The sequence below is a fragment of the Lepidochelys kempii genome, chromosome 1 (genome assembly GCF_965140265.1).
Source record: "Lepidochelys kempii isolate rLepKem1 chromosome 1, rLepKem1.hap2, whole genome shotgun sequence".
Classification (NCBI taxonomy): domain Eukaryota; kingdom Metazoa; phylum Chordata; order Testudines; family Cheloniidae; genus Lepidochelys; species Lepidochelys kempii.
The window spans coordinates 197,852,751-197,879,900 of NC_133256.1; the positions used below are offsets into that span (position 1 = coordinate 197,852,751).

Genomic DNA, 27,150 nt, shown 5'->3' on the forward strand with positions numbered 1-27,150 from the left:
TTCTGGTCCCACCGCAGAGCCCGCACCCCCAACCAGAGCCCTCACCCACTCCTGCACCCCAACCCCAATTTTGTGAGCATTCATGGCCCGCCATATAATTTCTATTCCCAGATGTGGCCCTCGGGCCAAAAAGTTTGCCCATCTATAATAATGGATGAAAACACATACCTAGCATGGCACACCTAATTCGTTACTTGTTGATTTGTATTATTTGAGGAATGAGACGAGGAGGAAAAATGTCATATTCATATGGAAACAATGACTCAAACTTTAAATGTATTGGGTGAGATTCTGTTCCCATTAACAGTGGTGTAAATCTGCATTAACTCCATTGAAACCAATCAAGTTTCTCGACAGGGAACTTTTCTAACTAAAAGTAGAAGACTGGGTCTTATTTTTTTTAAAGTTGGAAAACATATTTCATAAAAGGTTATAAAACATGGTCTCAGGAAAACTATCTGTAGGGTGTCAGACATTGCAATTTATACAAAGTAAGGACTTTCTAAAGCCCTGATACAGGCAGGTACTTAAGCACATGAGTAGTCCCATGAAGTAAATGGGACTACTCCCATACTTAAAGGCATATGTTTAAGTGCCTTCCTATACTGGGGCATTAGAGATTTTGAAAAGGTTTATTTGCCTTATTAAATACCACTTTGTGTAAGGGTGGACTACATGCATTTTGATTTGATAGCTGACCCTGATGTTTGGAAACATGCTTCTAGGGTGAAGTGGCACACACAGAGATAGTAGAGAGATAGGGGGCCTCTGTGCATTTGCTACTGGCCCTCCATTGGTCCCCTGGGATGCATGTAAATTCGGGGGGGGGACCCACAGCCTCTTCCAAGGGTTGGGTAAAAACGCACCCTCCTCATGGAACAAACATGACCATAATTGCTGACTATCTTCACAAGGGGGTTTCTTGCAGGAGGGGATAATTGAATCATAAGAACATAAGAATGGCCATACTGAGTCAGACCAAAGGTCCATCTAGTCCAGTATCCTGTCTTCTGACAGTGGCCAATGCCAGTGCCCCAGAGGGAATGAACAGAACAGGTAATCATCAACTGATCTGTCCCATCACCCATTCCCAGCTTCTGGCAAACAGAAGCTAGGGACACAATCCCTGCCCATCCTGGCTAATAGCCATTGATGGACCTATTGTGCATGAATTTATCTAGTTCTTTTCTGAACCCTGTTATAGTCTTGGCCTTCACAACATCCTCTGGCAAGGAGTTCCACAGGTTGACTCTTAATACTCAAAATACTTCCTTTTGTTTGTTTTAAACCTGCTGCCTATTAATTTAATTTGGTGGCCCCTAGTTCTTGTGTTATGACAAGGAGTATACACTTCCTTATTTACTTTCTCCACACCAGTCATGATTTTGTAGACCTCTATCATATCCCCCCTTAGTCGTCTCTTTTCCAAGCTGAAAAGTCCCAGTCTTATTAATCTCTCCTCATACAGCAGCCGTTCCCATACCCCTAGTTTTGTTGCCCTTTTCTGAACCTTTTCCAAGGCCAATGTATCTTTTTTGAGATGAGGCAACCATATCTGCACGCAGTATTCAACCCGAAGGTTAAATCACATCTGCACGCAGTTATTCAACCCTAAGGTTAAATCACAACATTAGTTAACTCTGATTGCCAGAAAAAGATGGAATATGACACCTAATACTGGAGGACTAAGGACATGGTTGCAATATGTTCCATGCTTTTGTTTTAGTCTTGAACTATGACTTTCTTTAATGGCACACCGTTGAGATTAAAAAAAATTCCTCTGCTATGTAATTAGTAACACCTTTGATTATCAAAAATTAAAGAATTAAAGAAGGGGCATGTCACTCAGGTTGAAGAATGAAACTAAACCATTCACTTTCACAATGCATTTCCTTGTACTCTGTATACAATTTTGTAAAATGTGTGTGTTTCTTAATTAGTTATTTCTCTAACACCTCAAACTAGAAAACACTGATAACAACAACAGCATTACAGGGAAGGTGTAAGATGTGTTTTGTTTTGTTTAGTAAATAAATTATTTAGTAAATATATCATTAATAATACGTTAGTGAAATTAACACAGTAAGACAAATTCAACCCTGGTGTAAGCAGGTGCAACTCCTCAGATCTTCACAGGGGGCTGAATTTGGGTCAGTGTCTTGGTGCGTAAGGTGCTCTTTATGTAATGCTAACTATTTTGTGCTTTCATATGCGCCTTGGGGGTTTTCCCCCCTATGCTTATGCCTTTGGGCCAGAATCTTGACAATTACTTCAACGCAACCTAATGGTGAATAAGAGTGAACCCAATCGATCCAAACTATCCTATGGTTGCCCCTTTAATTCAGGCTCCTTGTTCTCTTTCCCTTCAATGGCATTTTTGGTCAACTTGGGTTATAAAATAAATGGAACATTAAGAAATTGTTTCTAACAATCTGATGGGCTATTATACCATGTGTGTGTTCATACAGACAGCAATTAAAACAGCATCACCTGTGAAAAGAAATCCAGTGACCTAGCTTTCTCCCTGCATATTTATCTCACAATGGCAATAATGACCTCGGTGCAGGGCATTTCCTGGAAATCGATGGGATTATAGATTCTTGAACATGTGCCCAGAGCTGTCAAAAGATACATTTTATACATTTGAAAAATTAAATAAAGTAAAATGAATGAGTGACTGGGGTCAGTGGGCTACTTTTAGGTCACCAGCTCCTCACAATCCATTGTTATTAACTATTTCATTCCCGAATATTTTGTAACTATGCAAAACACCCCATTTAGTGGATTGTAGAGGTCTCAATTCAACAGTCCATCTTTATTCTGCAAATCACATGCTTAATTTCAAGCATACACTTAAATCCCATTGACTTCAATGGGACATAAGCAAGTACTTAAGTTAGGCATGAGCTTAAGTGCATTGCTGAATAGGGATGGATTTATGCATGTGCTTGAATGCTTTGATGAACTGGGGCCAGAGAAATGTGTGATCTACTGGCTTAAGAATGGGATTGAGTTTCATGAAATCCAGAGATCTTACCTTCTGATATTCTGTCTATGGCCTTGGGTAAGTCACACACAGCCAAATTGTCACAAGAGCTCTCTAATTTTCAGGTTTTAAGTGCCCAAACTGAGATGCCTTGTCCCTGATTTTCAGAGGTTTTGAGCATCTGCAGCTACCACGTGGACACTCAAAAACTGAGTCACAAAAAATGAGTGAGGACTTCTGGCAAACTTGGCCCTTCACTTTAATACAGGGGTTCTCAAACTGGGGGTTGGGATCCCTCAGGGGATCATAAGGTTATTACATGGGGGGTTGCGAGCTGTCAGCCTCCACCCCAAGCCCTGCTTTGCCTCCAGCATTTGTAATGGTGTAAAATACATTAAAAAGTGTTTTTAACGTACAATGGGGGATCGCACTCAGAGGCTTGCTGTGTGAAAGGGGTCACCAGTACAAAAGTCTGAGAACCCCTGCTTTAATGCTTCAGCAAAAATGGGAATTAACTGCTTACCCACCTACCTGCCTCTTGGGTCTAGGGGGCTGTAAAGAGTAATTCATGCTTGTACAGCGCTTGGAATATGAAAAGTGCTATATAAGTGCTAAATATTGTTATTTTAAGATTTAATGAGTTAAACTCCAAGAAATACTTGCAGTGAGGTAGCTATTGCTTAAACACAAAAAGATATACTCCCTCGTAAAAATCCAACTCACAAAGCTTTTCTGTATACAAAGGATGAATCCAGTATAACGTCAATATTAAGTGGCAATACAGTATTTATATTCTGTCTCATCCTTGTTTAATCTCAGTGGCTGTATAATGCCTCTCAGTAAAAACAAAACAAGGAAAGCAAATTGTAATTCTCACTGAGAACTAAAAATCCCCAAATAAAATCTGTCCATCTTCTAAAACTATTTCTGCCATCTTTCCAGTGCTTGGCTGCCTCTACCCATTATATATGTGAGAATGATGTATCTGCTCTCTGTAGTAAAACATTTGTCCAGTGGAACAAAAGCAATGTGTAATATGGCCTCATATTTAGCATTCCCATGGTTGCACAGTCAAAAATATAATCCACCACCAAAGGTGAACAGGACAGTAATTTGGATAAAAGGGATTCTGGAAATCTGAAAACTAGGCTCAGATTTTGTGCTTTAGTTAAATCCATGGTCCAAAATAACACTGTGTATAAAGTTCCCAGTCAGTAGAGCCATCAAATCTCCTCTTTTAGGGATTACATTGATAGCCCCATGGGTCAGGAAAAAATCTCTACAACACCATGTATAATGCTGCATGGTTTTTGTTTGTTTGTTTTGCTTTCCTATGAAATATCAGGAATTGGTCACTGAAGGATACTTGATCTGATGGACCAGTGGTTTGGACAAGTAAGGCAAATCCTGTGTTTTTATGTGCTGTATAATGGATAAAAACATTACACAAACACATGTACAGTACCCTGAACAGTAAGTAAATACTGTTCTAAAATGTAGATGTATGTATTTAAAGACAAGTATTCAGGTATTTTCAAGTGTTCTTGACTAAAACACTGAAGTTAAGCCATTCTGAATACCCTGCTTCTTTTAAAATAATTCTTACTATACTGGATCATACTTAGTGGTTTCTTCTAGTTCAGTGCTCTTGTCAAATATTCCCTTCATCGATGCTTTGCAGCTGAAGTCTTTGGCCAGCTTGGGCTCTGCCACCACGCCGTGCACCCACATTGCCGCCTGGTACAGTGCGTGAAGGAAACAAAGATCCTGGTAAAGCATCTTCTCCAAACAAGCTGATTTTCACATCAGCTTCAATAGCTTTGGCTAAACTGGATGCATAACTGTCCAGAGACTTATGGACTTCAGCTTTTACATGGAGAACAGAATTCTTTGCAGCTTCTAAAGAAAAAAGAAATTAAGACAGAACACTTAACAATAACATACCATGGCTGTGCAAACATTTGCACAAGGCAAATATTTGAGGGCAAATATTTGTCTTCAGGACTGCAAATGTGTGATCATGTCTTCTACAAATGATTACTATTGCTACTAATAGTACTTTATGCTTCCACAGCATCTTTTGTCTAAGGATCTCAAAGCACACTATGAACACTAATCTTCACAATATCATCATGTCAGTTAGGGAAATTATCCCCAAATTACAGATGGGAAAACTAAGGACTGATGAAGCAAAGCATTTAAGCACATGCTTAACCTGATGTCAGATGGATTACCCACGTGTTTACATGGGACTACGTGCTAAATACTTTGCTGGATTGGGACCTACGCACAGAAAAGGTTATTGGCCTGATCCTGCCAAAGTGCAAAACTTCCACTTATTACATCTGGCACAGAATTAGGCCTTATGGGAATTACATGATCGTGGGAAAGAAATAAGTGACAGAGCCAGGAATAAAACTCTTGAGTCCCAGTTCTCAGCCGTTCTACTCTAACCATTAGTTTTGTACACAAGAGAATTCTCAATTTCGTTTAGACCAAAATTTCACATTTTGTTTACATAAAAAGGGGGACAACACAAGAAGTCACATAGCTCATGGTATGTTTTAAACTTGGTGAACACCAAACTTTGTATATATAGCAGAACTTCCCTGTTCTACACTTCACTGATCTGCACAAAAAACTGGTAGCCTCCCTCTACACCTCAGGAATCCATTTAGACAGCCTTGCAGAATTGCTATAAATGTCTGTGAGGCAACACACAAAAGCTACTTGGCTACCCTGTATATTTATGAGGCGAATAGTGGAAAAGTAATGATAATTGTTAAATAAAACGTCAAACCAATTCACTCTAGAGTGAGTGTGTGAATAGAATTTTGCTAAGATGATTTTCAGGAGATGCTTCAGAAAAGCTCTCATATTAATAAGACTCCATTATTTTTGGCTAAATATACTACCGTATGTGTGTACTGTAGAGTCTCAAATATTAATGCTAATAATAAAATCAAAGGTAATAACAAGTACATTGTGTGATGCGTTGTAGCTGTTTTTATACTGTCCTCATTCACTTATGGTTTAGTAAATTCAATCACTTGCAATTGGCCTCCTAGTTATTAGCCCAAATTCAAGAGGATCTGCTCAAACTAAATCAACCCTGCAGTGTTCTAAAGCCAGTCCCAGCAACATGTTGCTAGTATTGAGAACCAACATGTGAGCCTAACTAGGAAAAAAAATGAAACTGACTTGTCTAGTTTCCCTGTTCCAGCTGAGACAAATGCAAGGAGCAAACAAACAGCATAAATGGAGATAAATACATTCTTTCCCTTTAAATTCTTTAAACGAACACAGGTAATGGACAGGAGAGACAAGATGGGACGGCAGAAAAACATCAAAGTGGGATGGCAGAAAAACATCAAAGTGGTGGAGTCATTGTGGGGAAGAGAGGGGAAAAAATCCAATGGGGAGTAGACAATGCAAATGGATAAAACCCCAGGAAAGGCTGTTGTCCCTGCATGAATGAGGCCCATGCAGGGAAGCCCCATTTCTGATCCTTGATCTAGACTGGAACTACCTAACAGAAGGAAGGCCTGTTATTAAGCTTGTCTATCCAGGTCAATGACTATCCCTGAATTCAAAATAGTGTACCCCCAGATCAAGGGCTACTCATATTTTGAACTGGAAACTGCTATTATCTGTTAACTCGAATGGCTTTGTCATAGCACTGCAGGTGTGTGTGTGTGGTGTGTGTGTGTGAATGCCTGGCCCCAGAGCATGCTAGTGCTTCACAGGGGAAGCGTGGGGTAAGGTCATCACTGGGGTAAGATCATTCAAGGACCTTACACCAATGGAGGATGGGTTGTACCTCTGTTCCATTCCGCCACGCCTCCTCCCCATCTCTATTCTACCCCGACATCCTCTCCATCCCTTTATTCTGAGAACATAAGGGGTGGCAGAGCTGGCTGCCTTTACCAGCTTTCTGCAAACGATGAGTTCTCCAGCACAGGGGAAATTCTCCACCGACTATCTCCAGGCGGTTGAAGGCTTATGCAGCACAAAAGTGGCCTTAGCTCTGCAGAGAATCCAGGCCCATGTTTGACATGCTGTACTCCTTGTGTAGGCCTTTGGTTTTAATTAACAAAGATAACACAGGCTCTAGCAGAAATATGTTATGCACCACTTTGGCTTGCTGTGTTGGATCATATTAAAGAAGTTCTGTATTAAAATCACAAATGAGTTTGATTCCCCATAGTTTAAATTCCAGGCTATTACTAATTCAGAGGTCTCTTGGTTTTTGGTACTGTTTCTCTCCCTCTGTGCATGAAACTTGCAAGCTGCTAATTGTGTTAGTACATTCTAAGGCAGAGTCTGTTCTCAAAGCAATTCTTTGTAACAACAACTACTCACACAGAGAGAGACTCAAAGCAATACTCTGTAACAACAGAAACAGCACCCAGAGACTCCCCGCCCTTTTATTGTATTCATCTCGCTTTGTTAACAATTGTGATTAAAATAGAGATAGAGGATGTATGTGGATGGATGCTTGGTGTGGATAATAACTGAATGAGCAGGGAGGTGCCAGCCTAAGAATCCAGTGTCCATCGGCTGAAAAAGGCGTCAAGTGGAAATAACCAGAGGGCAGACTGGAATAATAACCCCCGGAGGGCAGACTGGAATCTACCCAACAGCCTCAAGGATGGGAGAACCAAAGAACAAGATAACATCTGGCAGTACGGAGCCATCAGGAATGTGCCATCTGCTGATTGATTCAGCAACAGCATGGTGAAGCAATTCCCACAGACTGGCATAGGAAGAAATTCCTATAAAAATGGACTCTAGAAAGTGAGAACTTTGGGGTCTGATTCTGCAAACCAACTTCCAGGAGCATCAGATGAGCATCTGCCAAGGCCCTGCTCCCTCCTCATGTCCAGGAGCAACTCTAAGTTGGCATGAGCAACTCTAAGGCTGGTAACTATGATAACAACCTTGCAGAACCTGTGTGTGTGTGTGTGTGTGTGTGTGTCATGAGCAACTCTAAGGCTGGTAACTATGATAACAACCTTGCAGAACCTGTGTGTGTGTGTGTGTGTGTGTGTGTGTGTGAAGAAATATGAAATTGAATGGAATGTTATAGCTATAACCAACTGCTTACTATGAGTCTTTTTGTATTCACAATAAATGTGGCATTTTGCCTTTTCCCCTTTAATAAGATCCTGCTGGATTTTATTTTAGTGGTATAACAGCTAGTACACCCCAAGCTTTCTAGTATTCCTGTAAGAATTTCATACAGTTCTGAAGAGCTCTCTATTGTCCCCTAGATTAGTTTGATATAGTGTGGTGCAAGAGCAGATACCGTTATATCAAACCACACATCTGTCAGGGATTTCACGTCATGCCTACCCGAAGAAGAGGAAAAGAAAGAGCAGATCTTAAAAGGAAGTGGATGGATGGCAGAAAGACAGTTGTAAAATGTACCCTGCAAGTGAGTCCAGCCTCACCACCCTGGTTCCAGAAAACGTGCACTTCCCCCCCTTCCACCCACCTACCAACTGGCAGCATCAGGATGGAAAACAGCAGGGAGAAGCAGCTCAGATGGCATGGGACAGCGTGTCCACAGGGGTCGATGAGGTAACTAATGGGAAGTCAGAGCAGGCAGCAGTGGCAAAAATGAGGGACCCAGCAGTAAAGGATGGGGTGAGCAGAAGTTGAGGCCTCTCAAGAAGATTGTGGAGGAATCAGCAGAAGGGAGGAATCAGAGCACCTATTAGAAGGGGAAGGATGAAGAGCCCAGGAGTGATACTTGTCCTCTGTGTTCTAAGGTTTAAGAAGGGGACAGCTATGCTTGGCAGCCATCATGGAGGTGCAGTGGGGTCATCCCAGGTGAGCAGCATTACAGTATCCCCCCTAAACACACCTTTGATTTGCTCCACTTCGTCTTCGAATGTTACCGAACTCCTCCGTCGATAGGGATAAACGCAATGCGGGTGATGAGCTCCATCTGAACTATAATCCTCAAGCAGCATCACATCTGTCCCTGAAATGCAGAAAATGTTGGAAATAATAACGACCCCTGAGAAGACAAACCTAAAATTATCAGAGGAAATGAACTTTTGAATTTATAGCCTTGAGCGCCTCTCTTCAAAAATTGCCTAAAATGTGCTGATGCATTATCATTCTGCATTCAACAGTGATGGGCTTTCAGACAGGGACAGGGCCAAGTTACTACCTGATCTTAATCAGAGGTTAATCTGAGGACAACTCCCTGCTTCTCCTGAGCAAGAGAAGGATTGTCTACAGATGGCATTATTCAACAACAGCTACTCCAAAATAAGGACAGGTTTCAGAGTAACAGCTGTGTTAGTCTGTATTCGCAAAAAGAAAAGGAGTACTTGTGGCACCTTAGAGACTAACCAACCCATTTGAGCATGAGCTTTCGTGAGCTACAGCTCATGCTCAAATGGGTTGGTTAGTCTCTAAGGTGCCACAAGTACTCCTTTTCTTTTTACTCCAAAATAACTATTTCTCCCTCTGATCCCACTGAGAGTTACCAAAAGCAACTACAGCATTTGCTCAAGAAACTTCCTGAAAAAGCACAAGATCAAATCCGCACAGACACACCCCTGGAACCCCGACCTGGGATATTCTATCTACTACCCAAGATCCATAAACCTGGAAATCCTGGGCGCCCCATCATCTCAGGCATTGGCACCCTGACAGCAGGATTGTCTGGCTATGTAGACTCCCTCCTCAGGCCCTACGCTACCAGCACTCCCAGCTACCTTCGAGACACCACTGACTTCCTGAGGAAACTACAATCCATCGGTGATCTTCCTGATAACACCATCCTGGCTACTATGGATGTAGAAGCCCTCTACACCAACATTCCACACAAAGATGGACTACAAGCCGTCAAGAACACTATCCCCGATAATGTCACGGCTAACCTGGTGGCTGAACTTTGTGACTTTGTCCTTACCCATAACTACTTCACATTTGGGGACAATGTATACCTTCAGATCAGCGGCACTGCTATGGGTACCCGCATGGCCCCACAGTATGCCAACATTTTTATGGCTGATTTAGAACAACGCTTCCTCAGCTCTCGTCCCCTAAAGCCCCTACTCTACTTGCGCTATATTGATGACATCTAAACAGCAGACTGGACTTCTACATAGAGTGCTTCCGCCGACGTGCACGGGCTGAAATTGTGGAAAAGCAGCATCACTTGCCCCATAACCTCAGCCATGCGGAACGCAATGCCATCCACAGCCTCAGAAACAACTCTGACATCATAATCAAAAAGGCTGACAAAGGAGGTGCTGTTGTCGTCATGAATAGGTCGGAATATGAACAAGAGGCTGCTCGGCAGCTCTCCAACACGAGTTTCTACAAGCCATTACCCTCTGATCCCACTGAGAGTTACCAAAAGCAACTACAGCATTTGCTCAAGAAACTTCCTGAAAAAGCACAAGATCAAATCCGCACAGACACACCCCTGGAACCCCGACCTGGGATATTCTATCTACTACCCAAGATCCATAAACCTGGAAATCCTGGGCGCCCCATCATCTCAGGCATTGGCACCCTGACAGCAGGATTGTCTGGCTATGTAGACTCCCTCCTCAGGCCCTACGCTACCAGCACTCCCAGCTACCTTCGAGACACCACTGACTTCCTGAGGAAACTACAATCCATCGGTGATCTTCCTGATAACACCATCCTGGCCACTATGGATGTAGAAGCCCTCTACACCAACATTCCACACAAAGATGGACTACAAGCCGTCAAGAACACTATCCCCGATAATGTCACGGCTAACCTGGTGGCTGAACTTTGTGACTTTGTCCTTACCCATAACTACTTCACATTTGGGGACAATGTATACCTTCAGATCAGCGGCACTGCTATGGGTACCCGCATGGCCCCACAGTATGCCAACATTTTTATGGCTGATTTAGAACAACGCTTCCTCAGCTCTCGTCCCCTAAAGCCCCTACTCTACTTGCGCTATATTGATGACATCTTCATCATCTGGACCCATGGAAAAGAAGCCCTTGAGGAATTCCACCATGATTTCAACAATTTCCATCCCACCACCAACCTCAGCCTGGTCCAGTCCACACAAGAGATCCACTTCCTGGACACTACAGTGCTAATAAACAATGGTCACATAAACACCACCCTATACCGGAAACCTACTGACCGCTATTCCTACCTGCATGCCTCCAGCTTTCACCCTGACCACACCACACGATCCATCGTCTACAGCCAAGCTCTGCGATACAACCGCATTTGCTCCAACCCCTCAGACAGAGACAAACACCTACAAGATCTCTGTCAAGCTTTCTTACAACTACAATACCCACCTGCAGAAGTAAAGAAACAGATTGATAGAGCCAGAAGAGTTCCCAGAAGTTACCTACTACAGGACAGGCCTAACAAAGAAAATAACAGAACGCCACTAGCCGTCACCTTCAGCCCCCAACTAAAACCCCTCCAACGCATTATTAAGGATCTACAACCTATCCTAAAGGATGACCCAACACTCTCACAAATCTTGGGAGACAGGCCAGTCCTTGCCTACAGACAGCCCCGCAACCTGAAGCAAATACTCACCAACAACCACATACCACACAACAGAACCACTAACCCAGGAACTTATCCTTGCAACAAAGCTCGTTGCCAACTGTGCCCACATATCTATTCAGGGGACACCATCACAGGGCCTAATAACATCAGCCACACTATCAGAGGCTCGTTCACCTGCACATCCACCAATGTGATATATGCCATCATGTGCCAGCAATGCCCCTCTGCCATGTACATTGGTCAAACTGGACAGTCTCTACGTAAAAGAATAAATGGACACAAATCAGATGTCAAGAATTATAACATTCATAAACCAGTCGGAGAACACTTCAATCTCTCTGGTCACGCGATCACAGACATGAAGGTCGCTATCTTAAAACAAAAAAACTTCAAATCCAGACTCCAGCGAGAAACTGCTGAATTGGAATTCATTTGCAAATTGGATACTATTAATTTAGGCTTAAATAGAGACTTGGAGTGGCTAAGTCATTATGCAAGGTAGCCTGTTTCCTCTTGTTTTTTCCTACCCCCCCCCCCAGATGTTCTGGTTTAACTTGGATTTTAACTTGAAGAGTGGTCAGTTTGGATGAGCTATTACCAGCAGGAGAGTGAGTTTGTGTGTGTATGGGGGTGGGGGGGATGTGAGAACCTGGATTTATGCAGGAAATAGCCCAGCTTAATTGTCATGCACATTGTGTAAAGAGTTATCACTTTGGATGGGCTATCACCAGCAGGAGAGTGAATTTGTGTGGGGGGGTGGAGGGTGAGAAAACCTGGATTTGTGCTGGAAATCACTTTAGATAAGCTATTACCAGCAGGACAGTGGGGTGGGAATAGGTATTGTTTCATATTCTCTGTGTATATATAAAGCCTGCTGCAGTTTCCACGATATGCATCTGAAGAAGTGAGCTGTAGCTCACGAAAGCTTATGCTCTAATAAATTGGTTAGTCTCTAAGGTGCCACAAGTCCTCCTTTTCTTTTTGCGAATACAGACTAACACGGCTGTTACTCTGAAACCTGTCATAGATGGGCACACTTATTCTTCAAAAGTGGATCAAGCTAAATAGGCACCTGTCCACGCACGGAGTTCTTCTGGAATAGCTATTGCCTTTTACATTCACACTCTACCTGAATTAATTTTCAAGTGTGGACAAGCCCTTACAAACTGGCTACTTGGGAGACAGACGGTGGGGGATGCCTATTACAAGATCAGATTCCATATTCAGAATGGATGGCAAGCCAAGCTGGGGATTGTTCTGATCAGTCTATTTTGCCTTTGTTAACTCATTTTGTTTTTTTGTCACAAACATTATTCCTTAAGGAGAACACTTGGCTGACTGATCCTGTTTTTTTTTCTGCTGAGTCATTCTACCACTTTATGGGTATTGATCTCATGAACATTATTTCATCTACCTGCGTTTCCTCCATATTATTTTGGTACAAAATAAAGTGTACCTGTCATTGTTTGCAGAACACTAAACTCAATGTCTCTGCCATGCTATCACATGAAGGGCCAAATTGTGGCCTGTCTCCTCACTCCAGTGCAGTTGTGGCTGAGTACAGACACTAAGAGTATGACTACACCGCAATTAGACATCCAGGGCTGACCTGTGCCAGCTGACTCAGGATCACGGGGCTCGGTCTGAAGGCTGTGTAACTGCGGTATAGACATTTGGGCTTGGGCTGCAGCCTGACCTCTGGGTCCGTCCCACCTCACAGGATTCTTGAGCCTGGGCTGGAGCCCAAATGTCCACCCTGCAATTAAAGAGCCCCTTAGCCCAAGCCCCACGAGCCACAGCCAGTTGGCCTGGGCCAGCCACCGATTTTTAATTGCAGTGTAGACATACCCTATGACAGTCAAAGAGGCATTCTGCCTCCCTAGCATAGAAGCAGACAGGCCGCCTCAGGGAGCACTAGGGGAGCGTGCTGTGTCAGTGCTTCTTACACCTGCTGCTGAAAGGCACAGTATGTGCTTCCCTGAATGCTTGTGACGCTTTACTTTTGGCCCAGATACTTTTGTACTCTGATGATGGATCGAAAGCTTCCTACAACAGCCATTCAATGCTTTGTAGCTTGTCCCAAATGATTCATCGGTCCGATTACACCCTCTGCAGACTAGGGCTTTGTGCCCTCTTCACCCACATGAGTTCATTTGATTCCTGGATTTATTCTTATCACAATAGCCAGAGGGTCCAGGACCAATTTATAGTAAAGGTGACAACACACATCCATGATGAATTCCATGAGACAAGACACTGACCTTTACCAACGATTTATTTAGCAAACCTATTTTTTTTAAACGAAGGATGGTCCAGAATTGAACTGTGCTATATAAATATTTCTATTCCATCCTGTCAAATGCCTTCTCCAAATACTTAGTAATGAGAGAGTGAGCCACCTTCCTCATAGACCATATTAAATGAGTGGGATATTTTTAATGTTTTGTGGATCATCTGGGGTATTGAAGTCAGTGGTGCAAGATCAAAGCCCTACTCCTTGGAAACCCAGCCAGCCTGCAATGGATGGGTAGAATTAGGAAGAGGACACTCCAGTCCTTGAGACAATATTTTAGCATATATTTTAAAAACTACATTGAGTAAGGAAATTGGCCTGTAATTCTTCCACAGAAGTGGATCCCTGTCTATAAGTGATGCTAAGATAGTGTTTTGACTGGATACGGCTGATCCTATATTATCTGCCTCATTAAATACTTGATCTGTAATGGGCATCCCTTGATCTTTTCTCTGTATACAGTTCCTTTGGCTTGTACTGTCTGAAAAGCCTGTCTTCTGTCATTCAGGATGTTCAGTGAGGTGGGATATTTCCCAATTCAAATTCCCTAAACACTGGGGCTCCTAACAACTTATATCTTTGTTTTGGTCAGCAGTGGAGGCCTCTTAGTGCCTTTCTTCAAGGATGATAACACAGGCTGCTATAAAGAGAAGAGGTTTCCATTACCCTTTATCACCTATAGCTGCACTTAAGCCAGCTATTCACCTACAGAATTAGCGGAGTAGTGTTGCCTTCATGAAAAATCCCACCTTGCCAGCCTCCTTCTCCCACTCTCCCAGTCAGAGGCAGGCAGAGAGCAATGCAGAGCTGCAGCTGTCAGAAGAGTGCTCTCTGGTGTTTGTAGAGCAGAAATACTCTTTAAAATAGATTGCAGAAGGAAGTTTTGGAAAACTTTCCTCTGTTGGTAGTTAAAACCAAAGCCCCCCTATTACCACCACTGGAAAATTATTGGCAGATCACCATGCCCTTTTCCAGGCTACTGCTCGAGAGATCCATGACAAAGATGGGAAGCTTCCATTCTATAAGAGAGGCTTTAGCATAGAGTGGCCAAATGAAATCTCCTGTAAGCAGGAAGTGAAGAGACCTATTTCCCCAGCAGTTTGCTGCTTAGCTCCCTGGGGGGCCGGGAAGATCACTGAAGGGGGAAGGAGAATAAAGGAATGGGACAAACAGATTATCTTGCTCCTAGGAAATATTCACTAGGGAAAGAAAATATTCTCCAAGGCTGGACAGTATTTTCATAGTAGATAGCACAAGATCAAAAATACAGAGGAGAAGCTAAGGTGGATCTGCTCAGGGTACCATAGGACAGTGGTTTTCAACCTTTTTTCATTTGCAAACCCCTAAAAAATGTCAAATGGCATTGCGGACCCCTTTGGAAATCTTTGACATGGTTTGTGAACCCCCAGGGGTCTGCGGACCACACGTTGAAAACCATTGCCATAGGAGATGCTTAATGTTATTGTTCACCTACCAAAAGATATCTGTACATAAATACAGACTGTCCACAGAATTCTGCAAGTAAGCTGCAAGTAAAATCTTTCTGTCTGAGAAAGGAAAACAATAGAGTTACCTGAATCCTGAGAGCAGCTGAAACCAGTGTCCCCTGTGCTGCTGCTGTGTCCTAAAGGCCGCCCACCTGCCATGAGAGCTGTGAGATGGGGAGATAGTCCCAGATCTGCAAAACAGTTTAATCATCACTTAGTTGTGCTCTGTATGGTAGATCTACTGTAATGATAACATCTTCAAATAACCCCCACATCCGAGTGCCTGATTCTACCCTGCAGCTTTCCCAACTTTCCTTTCTCCCCATTTTTCCTGTGACAAGACAACAAAAACCACCCTCCAGAGACCCAGCTGCCAAACTACCTGGATTTCCCATCTTGCAGTATCATGTCACCAGCTGCCACATGCTCCTGGATTCTTTCCACATGGCAAGCCTTCTGTCTACCTCCCCACAACAATTTGCAAGTATGTGCAGTTTATCAGGAGAGCTGATTATATATAGAAATATATGCACTCAGGGCTAGAAAAACTTATCAGACACCCTCTAGCCAAAGGATTAAATCTAGTAGCCAGAAGTAGCTATAAAAGACAAGTGTATTGATAGGATGATGACTAGTGAGGATCAGCTAATGAGCTAGTTTCCAGCTTCTTTGCAACCCTCAGATGCTAGAAAGGGGGAAAACACTGGGATTCTTACTAAGGCACAGTCTTAGGGTCCTGCTCAGGGGCTCCACCTTTTGTACCAGCCTCTGGCAAGTAGGAGTCTGATAAATTGGAAGCTGCCCAGTCGACTTTTGCAGCTGGAAGGAGAAAGAAGCTTTCTGTCTTTTCTTCCTCAGCTATGCTTCCACTCCTCCAGAGCCTGTCTCTGAGAGCGACCTGGCTTCTGCAATGGGGATGCAGGTTTCCAATGCCCTCATCTTCCTTCCATGTTTTGCGTCCTCTTTCCCCACTAATAATTCCAGAGCCTGCCTCTACATTTAGCCCTCCCAAGCAGTACCATGAAAGTGAAAATTTCAAAGAGTGCTGAACTAGCAATCCTGAAAATGATCAGAATCTTACTAATTTCAAAGTGCTACAATGTGGCAAAGCTCTGAGCAGCAGCAGAGTTACTGGTGGTGCCCCTCTGCAGACTGAAGAAGACACTATTGTACTGGAATGGTTTAATTACATTTACAAGGTTTTCTTCACAACCAGAAGGACTAGAAACTTAATTTAAACAAACAAGCACTTAGATTTTTTTAAGTCACTAGAAAAAATTGCCACTGGTGAGACACACAGATTTTTTAACCCCTGTAAGTAGTTGACATATATCAGGACATTTAGTCCTAAGGAGTGGAGCATTATTGCAGATGAGAAGGAGGTGATGGGCTTGCCCCAGCTGGAGAATTTAAAAGCTGGTGTCTAACATCCATAAACTCTTATTAGGCCTGGTCCAAAGCCCATTGAAATTAAAGGAAAGATTCCCATTGATTTTGACGGGCTTTGAATCAGGCTCATCATGAGGAGAGCCTTTTTCTAAGCTGAATACAAATTTTACACTTGCAGAGAGTAATAAAATCTGTGTATCAAAAGCATATTTTCCTACCTTGTTATACCAAGGCAAACATAACTGCTTGCCAGCAAAGATACAGATTGGTCTAACAGGCCTCCCAGAACATAGAATACTTTTAACACTAAGAAGCACTTGGAATTAGAGAGTGGTCCTAGGAATCTGAAGGATTTTCTCTGAGATTTTTATACAAAACTATGTTGGCGAGGAATAGAGTATATTATTATTTACCACCAACACCTGACTTGGTGCTATACGCCATACAAAAATAAAAACAGTCCCTGTCCCATACAGTTTACAATCTAAAAGGCAGACCAGAAAAAGGATGTGATGGACTGGGATATCTAGAGATGGAGATCTCAATTTTTGTGGGTTTTTTAAATTATAAACTTACTGCTTGTGAGCCTTGTGGAAGAAGTAGATTTTTAAAGGGACTATCATTAACTTAAAACTTCCACCTCTGTCTGTAAATTTTTTACCTGATATTGTTACAAGGAACACCTAAGATTATGGTAATCAAATGATATTAGAGAAAAAATATTTTCTTTATATGTTTCCGTTTGTTCACTCCTTGCATCTGACAGCACTTTGACCAACCATGCAGGGGAAACTGACTAGACGCAATTTCATACACTGCTTGCATTGACTTTTCATACAGCAGGTGGTGGTGTTTTTCCCCCCTCTCTCATTCTCAAAAATAGACCATCATTTTAACTTTCCCAAATATTTTGACCTCAGGGATAGACCAGGCCTGGAAAAGTTTAGCCCAATAGGTAAAAGTCTGGGATGTTATAATCAACTGAATACATGGTCTTAGAATGGGAAGTTTGAAGCAATGTTAACTATAGCTATTGTTACAGCTTTAGCTAAAATGACAACCTTAGCAAGGAGAAAGGCAATACCACTTGGAAAACATTTTTATATTAAACTGGAAACATTTATACTTTGCTCCTGAAAAATATACTGGGTGTGATTCTCCATTCTGTGACACTGGTTTTACACCAGTAACTCCACTAAAGTCAACAGTTACACCACCACAAAACCAGGCAATGGAGTGGAGAATCAGACCCACTGAGTATATTCATAGTATAAGAATGCTCAGATTTGGATAATTTGAAATAGTGTGTGCATATGTGTGTGTGTAGAGGAGTCTCAGCAGGGGAGAAAGGAAATTATTTTTATTAGCCCTAGGGTTAAATCTTCTCTGCCAGGGAGAATTTAGCTGCATCAAGAAAGGGAGGTGAATTCCCATCAAAGGAAGGGAACTCATCACAACTTTCCTTCAGATGGGAGATGTAATTTGAAAAACGGTCCCTTGAGAGCTCCCTCAAATACATCGCTAGTTAGTATTTATACAGCCCTTGGAAGATGCCATATGAATGCAGATATTAAGTATCACTCATAAGGGAAGAGTGTTTGTTACCTGTGATCCTATTGGAAATGCTGAATAATCTGGCTGTCCTATGACGCTGAACAAATGACTCCCGGTAATACCGGTCCCCAAAACACATTCCTAATAGTTCTTTGCGCACTGTTTTGTTCCAGAGTCCATAAATCAGTGGATGGCAAATGGCACTTGAAAAAGATAACCATGTTGCTAATGTCTCCAGAGCAGGAGAAATGCTATTTTTCCCCCAAAGTGCTTCTGACGTAATTACTACCATGTAGGGCCCCCACGTGATCACAAAAGCACCAATGACAACCAAGATGGTTATGAAAGCTTTGCACTGATTGGCTGAGTAGACAACCCCTTGGAAAGCATTCCTTCGACTGCCCGAAGAGGAGGTGGAGGTGCTAGAGTTCTTTCTCCCATTCCTCTGAGCGTCCTCCTCTACAATGACCACGCTACCGCAGTGAATCTTGCGCGCTTTAATCCTAGCCACGCGAAATATGAATCCGTAGCAGATCATCATAACCAGGAAGGGCAGCAAAGCACACCAGATCTGCCAAAAGGCTGTGTAGCCTGCCTCCTTATGCCACGCAGCCACACACATCCATTTGAATTGATCGAACTCCAAGGAAGACCAGCCAAAGAGAGGAGGAAGACAGCCAATGAGGGAGTGTAGCCACACGTACACAAGGGCTACAACTGCTCTGTTTGCTGTAATCTTCATTGGATACACCATTGGATACAAGACAGCATAGTACCTGGGAAACACAAAAAGAGACATCAGTAGCATCATAGAAAAGTACAGTAAGCAAAGAACTGGGTTTACTGATTAAGATTCAACTCCCATTGGAGTCCAGGGAATGACTTCCCCATTTCTGCTCCCCAAACCTCAAATGGGGTTAGAGGGACACTTAAAAAAAAATCATATTTCAAAAAATTATTTGCGGACAAGAGCTCAAAAGTCAAGAAGTGCCCAAGATCAAGCCGCATATGCAGCCTTAATTCTGCCTACTGATCATAAAAACATGAGAATGGTGATAGTGGGTCAGACCAATGGTCCATCTAGCCCAGTATCCTGTCTTCCGACAGCGGTCAATACCAGATGCTTCAGAAAGAATTAATCCTGGTGTGAATGCATTATTGTAATGAGGTTTACAATTATACATGATTACATACAGCTATGTTATTATATGCTATGTTATTATAGCATCAATTGATTTTAACAATCTTGCATGTGCAGCATCTTGAAATATTAATTTAATTATTTTCTACCTTTCTATTTCATGATTTTACATGTAATTGCAGGGGAAATGTATTATATTGGGGAGGCAGTGTTGTCTGCTGGATAGTGCACTAGACAGAGACTGAGGGGACCGAGGTTTAGCTCTGCCACTGGCCTACTAGATAACCTTAGGTATGTCACTTCACCTCTCTGTGCATCAGTTTCCCAATCTATAAAATGGGAATAATGATACTGAGCTCTTTTGACTTCCTCCTGTGCTTTGAGATCTTCTGATGAAAAGTGCTACACAAGAGCTAGGTATTATTAATCACTATAATTGCAGTGCTTTCCAACCTTTTCCATACCATACCCCATGTTACAACAGAAAAAAAGGTCTGGAACCCCGCACCATCCATCTAGCCCAAAAGAAAGGGAGGGAGATCATGACTCCCAGGTTGAGAACCCATGTTATATTGTATTGTTTGAAAAACAGTATGTAATTTTGTTCATGCAACCTTAACTGTGACTTTTCATTGCTTTACCCATGGAACCTTCACAGTCTCTTACCAAAACTTTTTAGATTGATAGATTTATAGATTCCAAGGCCAGAAGGCCTGTGTTCGGCTAATCCGGCCCCCTCTAGAACTTCCCCCAAATGAATTCCTAGAGCAGATCTTTTAGAGAAAACAGGCAGTCTTGATTTAAAAATAGTCAGTGATGGAGAATCCACCACAACCCTTGGTAAGTTGTTCCGATGGTTAATTACTCTTACCGTTCAAATTTTACACTTTATTTCCAGCCTGAATTTGTCTAGCTTCAACTTTCAGTCATTGGATCATGTTATACCTTTCTCTGCTAGATTGAAGAGCCCATTATTAAATACATGTTCCCCAGGTAGATCCTTATAGACTGTAATCAAATCACCCCTTAAGCTTCTCTTTGTTAAACCAAACAGATTGAGCTCTTTGACCATGTTTTCTAATCCTTTAATTATTCTTGTGCTCTTCTCTGAACCCTCTCCAATTTATCTACAACCTTCCTGAATTGTGGGCACCAGAGCTGGACACAGTATTCCACAGGGGTCACACCGGTGCCAAATACTGAGGTAAAACAACCTCTCTACTCCTACTTGAGATTCCCATGTATGCATTGAAGGATTATATTAGCCCTTCTGGCCACAGCATTGCCCTGGGAGCTCACATTCAGCAGATTTTCCATCACAACTCCCAATCTTTTTCACAGGAACTGCTTCACAGGATCAAGTCCCCCATCCTATAAGTATGGCCTAGATTCTTTGTTCCTAGATGTATGCATTTACATTTAGATGTATTAAACCACATATTGTTTGTTTGTGCCCAGTTTGGAATTAATCACTGCTATTCATAACAAAAAGAGGAGCTTACCTATCTATAGCAATGAGACCAAGAGTTAGCATGCTGGCCGAGCTGATCAGCATATAAAGCAGGGCAGAAAAGTTGCACCAAACTACTCCAAAGATCCATTCCCGCCTGATGGAGCTGGTGACGACAAAAGGAAGCACCAGGACAGACAGAAGGAAGTTGGATAGTGTCAGACTGAACACAAACTTGTTGCTCAGCGTAAGGAGGTAAGACTTCCGATAGAGGGTGACGACAATCACCAAGTTGCCCAAGCAGATGAAAATAGCAATGACGATAATAGCAATCGACTCGGTGACTCTGACTGCCCCGTCTTCCTGTGCTGTGAGGTTTCTCAGGCCCTTCCCATTGCTGAAGGAGGAGTTGATGCTCATTGTCAGAGCACACATTGACAGAGCAGACAGTACATGCTGGGCAGCTGGAACAAGGAGATGAAAAAACACATGAAAACATTCACCCAAACAATATTGTATTTTCCATGTCTACAATATCTTTTATTCCAGGATCCCAAGGTCCTTTACCAACATTAATCAAGCTTCACAACACCCACAGGAGGCACATAACCATTTTAGCTGGGGAAACTGAGGCCCAGAGTAGGGACTTGACTTTCCCGAGGTCACACACAAGTCAATGGCAGAGCCAAGCACAGAACCCAAGAACGAGGCTGATTGGAAAATAGGGGGGAAATTTTGAAAACATTTCATTTAATATTTTCCAGGAGTGGAAGGGGGCCATTATGTCAAACTTTTGACTAGCCCTACCCATGAGTTCTAACTCCCAGTCATCTATGCCAAAAAGCTTTTATGAAAAAAAACAATAATGGAGTTATAAATGGTCTTAGTTGATCTCTCTTTATACACGTTACAGTTTGTGGTATTTTACTTTGGTCTGTGGAGCACTTGCTTGTGTTCCACAGAGAGCTGCTAGTCACATGACACAGGCTCCTCCTCATTTGCTGCTGCTAAATCACATTAAAAATACAGTAAAAGATTCTCTTAATATCACTTTTGCAATGACTGTGCTTGCCACAGGAATGTTCTTGTATTGCCAGTGAGCCGGGGGAGGTGGTCCTCTGTGTGACTGTCAATGGGAAATGTGTCCAAGAGGCAATTCCTTTATTAAGATCTCATCTACGGTATAAAAATGTTGGAGAGCCCTTGACCTAAGGCTTTATCACTTCTCTCAGCTGACCAACACCATCTCCCCCTGAGGCCCCAGAAATATTGCTCCTGGTTCCCCTGAGAGCCACTGTGACCTCCCCTTAATGTCTCCAGCAGAGGAATTCCAGTGGGCCTGTACCAACTCCTCTGGGTGCCTGATTAGTGGCAGTTCCATAGTCGGCTGCCTCACAAAGCTGCTGACACCACCCTCTGGCCTCAAAAGTGTCACTCCTGCTTAATCACCTTCCCCCGGCATGAGCATTGGTGCTCCCTGTATCGGAGCAGATTTTTCTCTTTCCACAGCCCTGGAAAGGGAATTGGATGAACCTAATGTGCAGCCCTCTCACTGCTGTGTCAGTGAAGCCACACACATACTGAATCCCAAAATCCAGACCAAAAAATAAAAAGGGAATGTCAAAAAAGATTGGTTTCAAATTCATGCAAACTTGGTGTTAGCATTTCTTGGGGACTGGTGACTCGGAAGGGATGCCTTGGCTGGGATTCCAGCCATCCACCCTTCCCAGCTTGGCACAAATATCCACAAAGTGTCCTACATCTCTGAGGTAGTTAGAGTTTAAAGGGGTGCTGCCAGCCTAAAAATCATATTTTTCCAAACAAATTTCCTTCCATGTGTTCCTAAGAAAACCTTAATTTACTGACATTAAAATAATGTTTAAAAAAATCACATTTACTTTTCACTACCAGTGAAGCTGATTGTTTATGGTTTGCATTTCATTTGGCATAGACCACGAACATTTTGCATAAGATCCTGGCTGCTTATGGCTACAACTCTATGGGTATAAAGCAGCCAAAAGCCAGCTTCCCCGGCTACTCAGGAAGGATCTCTCCTATGTAGGAGGAGCCTCATGTGGCACTAGGGTGACCAGACAGCATATGTGAAAAATCAGGACAGGAGGTGGGGGGGGGGGCAATAGGAGCCTATATAAGAAAAAGACCCAAAAAATCGGGACTGTCCCGAAAATCGGGACATCTGGTCATCCTAGGTGGCACAGAGACATGGATGTGGCTTGAACAGGAGTGTCATGGCAACTCAGCAACCCTAGCTGCTGTAAGGGTCCCTTTGTGCTTTTGGCAGGCACAAATCAGAACAGCCCTCAGGCAGCATGAATTTATGCCAGAGTGCTGGAATGATGAAGAACAACTCCAGGATCTGAGAAGTCCAATGGTAGATTAAAGTCACCTTTGCATATTCCCTCTTCAGCTGTGCAGAGCACTCATCTGCCACAAACAACGATTTTATCCTTTCTTTTTTGTTTATTACAAAGACAAGGTGGGTGAGGTAACATCTTTTATTGGACCAACTTCTGATGGTGAGAGAGACGAGCTTTTGAGACACACAACCCATCTTGTTTCTCTAATATTCTGCGACCAACACAGCTATAACTACACGCATGCAACAACTATTGTTTATTGTCATTTTCACTTTCAGGTGCTCAAGCACTAGCACAATGCTGCAATGGTTGAGTTGCTAGCACTGTAAGAGGATGTTTAAAACCTAACAAAAATCCATTTTCACTAGTTTTAAATGCCACAAACCCCTAAACTGTTTTTAAAAATATACACCCTATATTGCTTGGTTCTAAACTATCCCAGAGAAATAAAATAACCATCCTTTTCAATGTAACCAGAACATTTAACTAACAAATTAAACATGCAGAAGAATTTTAATTTTTTAAAAGCTTTTTAAATATCATGATAGGATCCATCAATTAGTTTAAATCAATCCACTTGGAACACTCGGTGCTCACCATTCCACTGGCAGTCGTATTCCTGGGCACATGCCCTCTGTGTGGTACATATACAAATCTTCCCTGCAAATTTTAAAACATCCAAAAGGCAAAAAAGCATCCCTCCTTTGACCCTCAACCAACAGAGAACAGAAACATGAGACCAGTCACCTAAGCAGTAACTGATGCACTGTGGGACAGTAGCAGGAGGACTATTCGCACTGTTAGAGCTAATATGCCATCACTTGCTATCCACACAGGCACTGCACTGATGGCAACTGGCTTGGGCGGTGGGGGTTGACAAGGTGGTTAGGTGTGGCAGAGCAAGCACAATCCAAAGTGTTGAGCAAATGCCTGTGCACCACAGGTAGCAACTGTGTGTGCAGATGCAAGGTCTGCCTGTTACAGGTGTACTGGAGGGGAAGCTCCAAATGCTGGTTATCACCCTAATTTCTCGAATGTAGACAAGGTCCCACTGAGCAGGCACAGAGTTGCATGCAGGTAAGGGCAAAACATCAAGGCAGGGTCCTGCAGATAATACATTTTCTCTTATTCCACCCCTGTGTAGCCAGAGCATGGACTGGGAAGAAAATCTCAGGGGAACACTGTTGCTACTGCAGCAAGGGGCTGGGGGTGAGGGAGCACGGGGAGAGGAGTTCTTCTAATGCTTCAGGCTGTGGCTTCTGATGGGGCTTCTTCTCATAAACAAACTACAGAAACGCAACCTAGATGGAGCTACGATAAGGTGGGTGCAAAACTGGTTGGAAAACCATTCCGAGAGAGTAGTTATCAGTGGTTCACAGTCATACTAGAGGGACATAACAAGTGAGGTCCCACAGGGATCAGTTCTGGGTCCGGTTCTGTTCAATATCTTCATCAATGATTTAGATAATGGCATAGAGAGTACACTTATAAAGTTTGCAGACGAAACCAACATGGGAGGGGTCACAAGTGCTTTGGAGGGTAGGATTAACATTCAAAATGATCTGGACAAACTGGAGAAACGGTCTGAAGTAAACAGGATGCAATTCAATAAGGAGAAATGCAAAGTACTCCATTTAGGAAGGAATAATCAGTTGCACACATACAAAATAGGAAACGACTGCCTAGGAAGGAGTATTGCGGAAAGGGATCTGGGGCATCATAGTGGACCACAAGCTAAATATGAGTCAAGAGTGTAACGCTGTTACAAAAAAAAGAGAACATCATTCTGGGATGTATTAGCAGGCGTGTTGTAAGCAAGACCCGAGAAGTAATTCTTCTGCTCTACTCCGAGCAGATTAGGCCTCAACTGGAGTATTGTGTCCAGTTCCGGGCACCACATTTCAAGAAGGATGTGGACAAATTGGAAAGAATCCAGAGAAGAGAAACAAAAATGATTAAAGATCTAGAAAACATGACCTACGAGGGAAGTTTGAAAAAAAATTGGATTTGTTTAGTCTGGAGAAGAGGGGACATGATAACAGTTTTCAAGTACATAAAAGGTTGTTGGAAGGAGGAGGGAGACAAATTGTTCTTCTTAACTTCTGAGGCTAGGACAAGAAGCAATGGGCTTAAATTGCAGCAAGGGAGGTTTAGGTTGGACATCAGGAAAAACTTCCTGTCAGGGTGGCTAAGCACTGGAATAAATTGCCTAGGGAGGTTGTGGAGTCTCCATCATTTGAGATTTTTAAGAGGAGGTTAGACAAACACCTATCAGGGAGGGTCTAGATAATACTTAGTCCTGCCTTGAGTGCAGGAGACTGGACTAGATGACTTCTGGAGGTCTCTTCCAGTCCTATGAGTCTATGGAGCAAAGGGGAGATGGGAACTTGTGTAATGCTGCAGGGGAGTGGAGCCCAGGTGGGAACGCAGGGCAGCTGCTGAGGTAACCCTGCAGGGTAGGTCTGAGCCCCGGGCGCCGGGAGCAGAGGGGAACTGGGAAGCAGGGGAGCTCTGAGCCGCTCCCGCTGCAGGCCGATCACCCGGGAAGAATGGCATGCGGTGCCAGAGCAGCTGTGAGCCTCCTTGCACAGGCCCAGCGTCCCATCGGAATAACACTTCTTTCCTCTCCTTCGCCGGCTGCTCCAGTCCCCCGGCGTCCGAGTGAGACACTAGCTCAGCCCCGGCGCGGGCAGGTCCTGCGTGGCCCGAGCCTGCTGCAGCGAGCCCCGCTCCTGCCCCAGCTCCGCACTGAGACACCGGGGCAGCGGAAATCGCAGCGCCTGTCGCGGGCCCAGCGGCCCCGATCGGGGACTGGGCAGCTCGCAGGGCTCGCGAGAAGCAGGAGACGCCCGCCCGCCGGCCCGTCCTCAGCCTCTGCAGCCGCTGGCTGGGGGCCCCCCTCCCCTGCAACCGGAGATGCAGCGCTCGGCTGCTCCTCTGCCCTGAAATCCAGCCACCCTCCCGCCACGGGCTTGTCCCTCCTCCGCACACAAAGGCTGGCGCGGGAGGGAGAGTCCCGGGGAGGGGTGGGGCCGGGGAGGCCGCAGGGGCAGGGGGCCGCGAGACCCCACCCGGGGCCGGGAGAGCCCCGCAAAGGAGGCACAGGACCCCCCGCCCGCAGCTGCCATAAGCTCCAGTGAACAAACCGGAGCGCTCCCCCCTTGGTGTGGGGCTGTGGGACACACTCACCGCCGGGCCGGGCCCAGCCGAGCCGCTTCCTCCTTCCCCCGCCGCCTCCGCTGCGCTCAGGGGCGGGAGGTTTCGGGTTACAGCGCCCCGGACCCCCCACAGCCGCCGCCAAAAGAGAGGCCCGGAGCAACTGCCCGACCCTCCTCCCTCCATCCCCCTTCCACACATCCCTCCTCCTCCCTCCAGCCCCCTTTCCTCCTCCCTCCACCCCCTCACATGCCTCCTGCCTTCATCCCCCTTTTGTCCTCCCTCCATCCTCCTTCCACACATCCCTCCTCCTAACCTGCTCCCTCCATCCCCCTTTCCTCCTCCCTACCTCCTTTCTCCTTTCTCCATCCCTTCTCCCCTCCTCCCTCTATGCCCCTTCCACACATCCCTCTTCCTCCCTCTATCCTAGCTTTCCTCCTTCCCCCTTCCTCCTCTGTGTAGCCTAGTCCCTCTATGTTCACTTTCACATCCCTCCTCCTAACCTTCTCCTTCTATCCCCCTTTCCATATCTCTCCTCCTCCTAATCTCCACTATCCATTTCCCTTTCACATTTTTTCCATCCACCCTCCTTTCCACATCCTTCTTTTTCCATCCCCTCCATCCATCTCCTTCCATCCCCTTTCTGTTCTATCCCCCCTTCCAGATCTTCTCCTCCCCATCCTGTTTTCCACTTCATCCTTTCTCCATTCCTTTCTTTTTTCAGAGTAGTAGCCGTGTTAGTCTGTATCAGCAAAAAGAATGAGGAGTACTT

The 27,150-nt window shown here is 44.0% G+C and overlaps 1 protein-coding gene across 2 annotated transcripts; it reads right to left on the minus strand.

The window, feature by feature from the left end:
- On the minus strand, positions 1–26,751 carry GPR161 (G protein-coupled receptor 161). Of its 2 annotated transcripts, none has more exons than XM_073307925.1 (6): positions 26,728–26,751; positions 20,897–21,308; positions 18,305–19,029; positions 15,397–15,501; positions 8,856–8,975; positions 1–4,885 (listed from the first exon to the last, which is right to left on the minus strand). In XM_073307925.1, the coding sequence occupies exons 2-6, from the start codon at positions 21,277–21,279 to the stop codon at positions 4,638–4,640; spliced, it is 1,581 nt and encodes a 526-aa protein (XP_073164026.1). In that variant the 5' UTR covers positions 21,280–21,308; positions 26,728–26,751; the 3' UTR covers positions 1–4,637. The 2 variants fall into 2 exon arrangements, with proteins under 2 accessions (XP_073164026.1, XP_073164035.1); XM_073307934.1 differs by lacking the exon at positions 26,728–26,751 and adding an exon at positions 26,412–26,503.
- Positions 26,752–27,150: the final 399 nt, after the last annotated feature.